A 9,021-nucleotide genomic window follows, 5' to 3' on the forward strand; every position below is an offset into this window, starting at 1 on the left:
CTTGAAAGTTCTTGTCTACACTATACGCATTGAACGTTAGAGGTAACTTGTAAAAATTTCATGCTGCAAAAAAAGGTTTTGGGCTCCAATTCACGAAAATTTCATGCCACAAAAATATTGTGTTTTACAGTACATGTACAGTACTTGCTGATCTTTAATCACAATTTATACTTCGATGTGCAGTGATGTGAGTACAATTAATCCAGAGATGGAAGACGAGAAGAGCAAGCGGCGATGGTTCGTCCTTTTCGGCGCCCACGTCTCGATGCTGGTGTGTGCGGGGACGTACCGCTCCTGTGGCATCCTGCTGGTAGCCTGGCGAGAGTACTTTGACACGACCTCGGCAGAAGTCAGTGGTATCATGAGCACCATGGCGTGTTCCCTTCTCCTGTCAGGTATGGTTTGAAATGGTTTGCCAGCAATATTGAGCATTATTACCCATATAAGGTAGTTTTGCCGGGCAACTGAAGTTGGTATTTTGATTGGTCGGGAAACCACCAGTTTCCAGCAGGCAGTATTAGTGGGTATCATCCTTCTTCCAGGTTTTGCCATTAACTTTACATATTATACACCAGGAAATGAGAGTTTCTCGCAGAGAGGTTTCGTGATGAAGGTCAAATTCCCATACATTAGCACGTAAAAAAAAGCAGAGGACAATTGCTGTGACTGTGAGGGCGTGCCGTGTACCTGAATTGTGCACAGGGGTTGTGTGCAAGCATGTGGGGGTAGCTGAGCGCAGTGGTGTAGAGTTCAACCTGGCGCCGAGTGAATTTTGTTACTGTAAATCGGGAAGTTTAAATTGGAATGATTTCAGTTAATGCTCAAAGATGCCTAAAATGCCTGAAATGGGGAATCATAATAATATGGCCTGTCTACTTTCGGGGGATACGACATTGATTGCCCTCACTGGAATTGTATTGCCCTCGTCTTCAATACAACTCTAGTTCGGGCAATAAATGTCGTATCCCCCCTCAAGGCCAGTCCATATTATATTAATGCCTATGTCCATATCAATTGATGTTTGAAAGAGCAAGAGGTGAGATAACCTGTGCAGATGACCTTAAAAGTATGACTATTCTAAAAGAAAAGAAATTATTACAAATAATTTTGGACTTTCTCTGTTTATAAAGTAGTATGCATTTTTATTTCAGTAGAGTGTATAAATGGAATAGTGTTGGCATGAAACTGGCTTTCTGAATGTCTTTTAACAATGTACTAAATGCAAATAAACCAATCATTTTCTGACAGAAATAAAGAGGATAGTTATTTTGCATGTATACTTATAGTGGAATTTCCCTTTCACAATCAAAATCAGGTTGCAAGCATTCTGATTTAAGCTTAAACACTCTGGCACTGGTAAGATACTAATGCCCTGCATGTTATTTTTACTTCACTGATTTCTATAAAAGTAAAGAACACTGGACTCCAATCATTAGTAGTGTACTGTATCCTATGTGCCCGACGTAGTCCCTTCATTTTGAGAGAGCTGCAATTCTCAGCATTGTTATGGTACGCATTCTCACATCCAGATATAGGAGATCAGAGTGGGTAAAATATCTGATCCAACTAAGTACAGTGCACTCCCGTTATAATGAACACGGTTATAACGAAATTCTGGTTACAACAAAGTAAAAATTCATGCTACAACATTATCCGCTCTATGTTTTTTATTGTTTATTTGTTTGGTTATAATGAAATTTTGATGTAACAAAAGGAAACTGCCGGTCTCGCGGACTTTGTTATAACGGGAGTACACTGTACTGTACAGTGCCAGGCAGAATTTGAATCTAACATCTCCTTTTGAACATACAGCTGTACTCTCATTTTTAACCACTGGACAGTGGAACCTTGTTATGATAAGGTTGGATGTAACAATATCCTCTTATAGCAAGGTGATTTTGCAGGTCCCAGCTCTTCATGTTTTCATTGCTCTTGTACGCCGATATAGTAAATAACCTGATATAACAAAAAAATAACCATGGTTGGTAGGTTCTCGTTATAACAAGGTTCCACTGTACGTGGAAATTGAACTCCCAAATAAGACTGTACTGTTGTTGTGCTCTGCAAGTGGACTTGTGAACTCGAAACCAAACCAGGTGTGTCGTGTTTGGAATCAGGGTGTTTTTTTTTTCTTCCTATGTTGCATTCAGGTATATTTACGGGTGTTTTGACCAAGCTCCTTGGTTGCCACATTGTGACGGCTCTCGGCAGTGTAATCGGTATATTGGGATGCTTTGGAGGAATGTTTGCCACCAGCCATGTTCATCTCTACTTCACCATTGGAATATTTTGGGGTGAGTCGAAGCGGCAATTTACTGCATTGTAAAGGGCACGTGCTTTGCAGGGCTTTTGTGCGTAGGTTGTAGATATCAGCACTATTACCGTTATTAATGTTCTTGTATTTTATTATTTCTAATATTAGCGTCATTGATCTTATATCAAGAGTGGGGGCGCTGTGGCATAGTGGATAAGACTCCCGACTCCGGATCGGAGGACCCGAGTTCGAATCCCGCCCAGTGCTTACGTCCTTGGACAAGATGTTTTTACCCACTATGTCCCTCTTGACCCAGGTGTATAAATAGGTACCTGGCAATGCTAGGGTAATTATAATAGCAGGGCCCTCTGGTAGAGCAGTGGCAACACTGAAGAGGCTACCCTGGTAAAAAAAAAAAAAAAAAAGATTGACACTAACTATTTTTTTCTTGGTGGCCCTAATAGGCCACCAAAATCATCTAACTGAATTTTTTTAGTGTCCAGCAATGAAATTTGGTGTCCTGAAAAATAAAATAAAACATTAAGAGTAAAATAATTTAAGAAAAATTAAGACAATTACAAATCATAATAATTAAGCAAAAATTGGAAGGTATAATTAAGATAGTAGAAGTGATAGTTACTGTCAGTCTCCTCTTTCTTCTCCATATCGTGTATTAGGAAATGCTGTGCAGGTTTCTTGACATTTGCTCTGGCGACAGTTGCCCCCTTGATATATCAGCACGCCAGTAAAGCCAAACATAAAACCTATCCACAGACATAACCCTAAGCCTCATCTTAATCTTCACATCAAACTAAACGTAAAATCCTTTATCACAACCGTAACCCTTGCCCTACATCCTTGGAGAAAATAAGACCGGAGCAATTCTCGCAGGAGCAAATCTCGTGTCACTGTGCATAGTATACCTGGTAGTGGCATCTCAGTTTCTAATTGGGGAAATGACTGGAATGTCTTTTTTTTTTCCCCTCTCTGTGTAGGTGTCTCTGTCGCACTTATCTACAACTCCTCTCAGGTGGTGGTGGCTTACAACTTCAAGAGGAGTCACTCAAGGGCCAACAGTGTCGCCAGTGCAGGGGTGGGTATCGGCATCATGGTCCTACCGCCTCTCCTCCAGCTCTGCATCAATGAGTATGGGTGGCGGGGGACCCTGCTCTTGATGAGTGGGGTGCAAGCCCAGCTGCTGGTGGCTGCGCTCATCTTCCGACCACCAGCGAAGAAGAAGAGGCCGTCAAAGTCTGGAAGCATCTCGCGGGTGAGTAAGGAAGAGGAAGGCACTGCTGAACCTCTTGTTGAGGTGCACAAACCCAGTGCTGACTCTGAACAGGCTGATATCGGTGAAGATTGCTCGACTGAGGCCTTTACGCGGCCTGAAAAAGATTTCAACTCAGATTTACATCTCTGTGACCACTCCAGGGAGAATACACCCTTGGCATTGACTGAGTCTGCCAGTGTTTCTGACATGACACAAACCATTGCGGATAATGAAACTACAGATGTTCACAATTCTCAGGACAAGTTCTGTGATGTTACCGTCCATCAAGACTTTGAAGGCGAGTCTCCAGAGTCAAAACCTGGGGCCAATTCCGAAAACTCTGTGAAGGAAAAGGGTGCATATGAAGTAGTGGTACATGTATGTAACGGAAAGAATATGACCACAAAGGCCCTTGTAAGTCACAATCAAAATGCAGGCAACTCAAATGGCGACCTCTCACACCAGGACAGTGCGTGTAAGGAGGACTCGCTGCTCTCTCACGCAAAGGAAGACGGCCAACTCCAGCGGGAACTGACTGACCCTGATGGTGACTGTCGGTCAGATTCATCATCGTTGCAGGCATCTTCGGAGCAGACTTCCTTCTGTTGTCGGTATCTTCAAACTGCCGGCTGGACTCTCTGCCGGGATAGCATCGGCTTCACGCTCTTCTCCATCTGTCAGGTGATGATCGGAATCTGCTACACAGCCATAACCGCCCACCTGGTGGCCAGCGCAGTCGACGACGGGATGGAGGAGCAGCGGGCTTCATTTCTCCTCTCCGTGTTTGGCATCGCCAGCCTGCTCGGCCGTCTTGCCAACGGCTGGCTTGTGGACCTGAAGGTCATCTCTTCGGTGCATCTCTACATCGTTTCCATGGCAGTACTGGGTGGAAGTGCAATACTCAGCAGGGCTACTAGTGCCTATGGTTGGTAAGCTCCCTCCCCCCTTTGGCTTCTGTACTAAGTTTGTGTCATCCCATCTCACTGTTTTCGTACTGGCTCAAGTTGGTAGGATGGAGATAGTGAATAGATATATGCAGTATACAAATAATGACTGCTTATGAGGGCACAGTTAAAATTATGGGCCCAAGGTGATGTGAAAACCGTAACTATATGCCCGAAGCGAAGCTGAGGGCATGGTTACGGTTTTCACATCACCGAGGGCCCATAATTTTAACTGTGACCCGAATGTCAAGCAGTTATTATTTGTTTTATATACCGAAAATATAGATTCCGAAAAATAGATACCGAAAATATAGATTCTAGTCTCTTTTACAGCACTCGTAATCAATGCTGATCGACAGCGCGGCGGTCGTATCACTGGTGCGTACAGTGATGCGTACAGTGTACGTTACGTGCACTACTACGGGGTTGCGATTGTCTCCAAACCAGTCCGCTAGTCTCTTTTACAGCACGCTGATTGAATGCGCGCGGTCGTATCATTGGTGCATACATATGAGCGATCTACGTGTACGGGGTCGCGACTGTCTGTAAAACCTATTTATTAACTGTGCCCGGGCCCCGGTCACAGTAACTCAAAAATAGGGCACAGTTATTTTCATGACTCCCCTTTTAACCAATCAGATGAGAGGATTCTAGAAATGAGGTATATAATAATCGCTGTTACAAAGGATAAGAAATGGCACTGGCTCTCAGGTGAAAACTGAGTAGCCTAGTGGATACAACACCTGTCTAGTGATTTGGGAGATCATTGGTTCATTTCAAACCCAAACTGAGTATGTGTGCCCATGATTTTTTTCCCCTTGCTTAATACTGCATCATGCTTATTTATGTTGATGAAGGGCAATTAGTCAATCAATGGCAATAAAAAAAAACCAACTTGATACAAGAAGTCATTAATTTGAATAGATATGCTGTCCCCTTTGCAATAAAGAACCAGCACTGCCTGTCAGGTGAAAACTAGATAGTCTGGCGGAGAGGATGCCTGTCTACTAATAAAGGATTGTTTAATTCAAGTTCAACCTGAGTATGTATGCCCATTATTATTTTTATCATGGCTACTGCTAGAGCACTGATCAGTCAGTGCTTATTTATGCCGATGAAGGACAATTTTTCAATCAGTTGCAGCGAAAACAATTTGAGACAAGAATTCATTAAGATGAATAAGCTCTCATAATTTGAACAAATATTGTAGTTCTTCTTTTGTTTTTGCAGTTTTTTTAAATTCTTTTTACATGTATAAAAAATTATATTATTATATTATCTCCTTTTAGGTGGAGAGGACTCCCCTCTCACAAGTGTTTTGTTTCCTTTGTGAAAAACCCAGGTATATGTTTGTGTCCATTCTCCTTGGGTCATCGTCTGGAATTGTGAAGTGCCTGGCCCCCGTCGTGGTGAAGGAGTACGTGGGCCTGGAGAACCTGTCGGCAGGCTTGGGCATCATACTCATCTTCACCGGCATTGGGGATCTCATAGGACCAGTGATGGCAGGTGAGATGACCCTTGACAGTTAACCTCTGACTACCCTTTCCTCCTCTAGTTTTAGGACAGCCTTTGTCACTGTGTTTGCACAGTGTGGCTATTTAACAAAACTCTCAAACCCATCTTGGAAGCCATGATCTGTCTTTATATAGTAGCCACCTGCTTTTTTTTTTTTTACCACAGCAAACCCTCCAGGAAAGAAGTAATGGTTTAAAGACCCTTTATTATTACTGCCACCTAGCTCAAATAGCTAGTTATCATCTAATGTCACATCCATGGTAAACATTTTACTTTGCATTGTTCCCAGTTTGCAGGGTTAGCCCTATTGCCAACATACTGAGTCAACTTATTTCTCTTTCCAAGTATTTTTCTAAATCTCATGTAGGGGCACTTTTTTCTAAAACATATTATATATGTTTTTTTTTTTTTTTTTTTTTGTCATTGTAGTCTTGTAAGTAGTAACCATTAGAAATCTACTTGGATTTTAACACTGAAACTTTTGTCGGCCATAAATGGTGGGCTTCCAAAATATGAGCAAGAGATGATTCAATGGGTTATGCTATGAGTCAGGTTTGTTAATTTCATTCAAGCATGTGGCACAATATGCCTGGTTGATACTGTTTATTGACTATTCCTAGTCATCTGGGGTTAACCATGAGGGGTCAGCATCTATCGATCGTTTTCTTGTGCGGGTAGAAAGGTAGACCACTTCACCAGTGGGATCTTCACCAGTGAGATCCTTTGCATGCGTGAGTCTTGGCTATCTCACACACGAAACCTCTATTTATGTCCTATCCGAGGGACAGAGTGTGTTGCCTCTTTCTAGAGGGGACGGAAAGCTTACGCACAGCATTGCTCAGTGAGACTCAGGGAATTAAACCTAGGTCCTTTGGAGGGTGCTGGAGGTAGACATGCTACCATCTGAGTCAAACCAACACCCTTTATGAGTCAGATGCATTGCCATGTCATTGCATTTCATCAACTGTTGTTAGGCATACTGAAGCCCCCAGTTACTGTATCACTTAAATAGACATTTATATAAAGAACCAAACCGAACAGTTCTATTTGCTTGAAGGAGAAAGCAGGTCAACTTAATACTGAGTGTCTCATGATGAGTAACGTGTTAAGATATTATTCTCACTTTGTCTCTTGAAATTGTATACCATTCTGTCAGTGAGTTGATGAGGAATTACAAGTCATATTTCAAATGTGTCTGACCCAAACAGGGGCCCTCTACGACGCCACGGGCAACTACGATGTGCCGTTCTCCGTGACCGGGGCCATCCTCCTCCTCTCGGCATCGCTGCTCCTCTTCGAGCCGCCCCTGAGGCGTTGGAGGCAGAGGTGCGCACCAACAGGGAACCCGGAACTGGGAAATGTGGAGCGAGGAAACCCCACTCGGGAGGAAGGGGAAGGTTCTTCTCACCGCGGCAACGGAAATCTGGCAGCGATGTCTTACGCGGCCGTGAGCACGACCGAACTTTGACCCTTACCGACGGTGCTTCCAACACTTCCTACCAAAGAGGTGGTCATGAATTTGACTTTCGAGAAACATACAGTTTACTTCCGTTATAAAGAAGTCCTCGGGACTGGCAGGTTTCTTTCGTTATATCGAAATTACGTTAACCAAACAAATAAACAATAAAAATACGTAGCGTGGATAATGTTGTGGCCTGAATTTTTACTTCGTTGCAACTGGAATTTTGTTATAACTGTGGTCGTTATAACGGAAGTGTACTGTATTATCATTCTCTTACGCAAAAAGTACTGATAGAATACTTTCATTGCTGATAGATGATTGTGGTCATTTACATGCACAGACAAGAAAATAGTTGTGCAGGATAAAATGGTTTAAAATAGAAATTGCAGCTGCTCAAGTTAAGATAAGAGCAGGCATTCTTATGTGGAGGTATATCTTTTGAAAAGATAAAATAGAATAATGATACTGATATTGATTATCACTTTCATTATTTCACATTTTAGGATGCCAACTGTTTCTAGTGATTTCTTTGTTGTGTTTCCAGAATGCATTGGACAGTAGTCACAGACCAAAGAAATGAGCATGCTGTGTATCTTTAGATTGAAGAGAAGAATTGTATGATTTCATGATACCTTTAGCTAACATAGATATATAATTCCTTTGACAGTTTAATCATTGTTTACAAGAACTCGATCATTGGTGTGATCAAGGTATAATTTGTCAAAATGCCAGTCATTAGTTCAGTATTACAAACTGTGAAATTCTTGTTTAGCCCTTTTTAGTTTCAGAATGATCTCATTATGTGCTAGAATCCAGTAGTACTTGCCTTTGGAAAAACCTAGGTGAAAAAGCATGGCACCCTGTTGATACTCTCCGGTTGTGTAATATTATGAAAGTTTGTTTGCCCACAGGGTTTGATACATCTGTATCTGTATCTGTATCTGTGTTTGATGCTGTTGAGCCCTTTTTATTTCTATTGTTTGCCTTCAACATCATATTACAAATGTATAGACACCTTTAGAAGGCATTATTGCAACTCTTGTCTTCTTTTTTTCCACTTTGATATCACATGATAACTAGTGTGTCTTTGCAGTTTCATTGTAGAACTGTGGTATATGTTGCTTTTGCTTTATGGATGCTTTCCAGCTTCCATCACATGATGCATGCAGGTGGCATGGGGAATCGTAAGGTGAGAGGTCAAACTACTCTCAACTGAGGCTTCAAAACAAGATTAACACTCTGCTCCTTCGGCACTTGGGCTGAGTCCAGGTGGCTGCCTTATGAAGTTATTTTACTTTGGTGTCCTTTAATTGTTGAAATAAAACCTGTTTGTGGGTCGATGTTACAGCGCAACCTTCAATGAGAGTGTTGGTAAAAATGACCAAGGCCCCATCTTGGCAAGATGCTATGCCTTGATATTTAAGTTGGCCCATATGTGTTTTCTGTAAGGTCAGCTATTCTGAGATGAGCATAGCTTAAGTACATGTAACAAAAATTTGCACCGAAGGAGCTCGCATATGACTTCTGGCTGGAAAATCCGAAGGTTAAAGGTCAAACTACTTCTAGCTGAAGTTTT

The 9,021-nt window shown here is 42.1% G+C and overlaps 1 protein-coding gene across 1 annotated transcript; it reads left to right on the top strand.

The window, feature by feature from the left end:
• Window positions 1–208: 208 nt before the first annotated feature.
• On the top strand, window positions 209–7,855 carry LOC140236537 (monocarboxylate transporter 12-like). Its single transcript, XM_072316462.1, has 5 exons — window positions 209–395; window positions 2,151–2,294; window positions 3,250–4,453; window positions 5,811–5,974; window positions 7,192–7,855. Exons 1-5 carry the CDS (start codon window positions 209–211, stop codon window positions 7,449–7,451), a joined length of 1,959 nt encoding a protein of 652 aa, XP_072172563.1. The 3' UTR covers window positions 7,452–7,855.
• Window positions 7,856–9,021: the final 1,166 nt, after the last annotated feature.

The sequence above is a fragment of the Diadema setosum genome, chromosome 13, assembly GCF_964275005.1.
Source record: "Diadema setosum chromosome 13, eeDiaSeto1, whole genome shotgun sequence".
Classification (NCBI taxonomy): domain Eukaryota; kingdom Metazoa; phylum Echinodermata; class Echinoidea; order Diadematoida; family Diadematidae; genus Diadema; species Diadema setosum.

Coding starts and splice junctions, on each gene's coding strand:
- LOC140236537 (XM_072316462.1), top strand. CDS start 209: ATGGAAGACGAGAAGAGCAAGCGGCGATGGTTCGTCCTTTTCGGCGCC. Junction 4,454..5,810: donor GCTACTAGTGCCTATGGTTG/GTAAGCTCCCTC, acceptor TGAAAAACCCAG/GTATATGTTTGTGTCCATTC. Junction 5,975..7,191: donor CATAGGACCAGTGATGGCAG/GTGAGATGACCC, acceptor TGACCCAAACAG/GGGCCCTCTACGACGCCACG.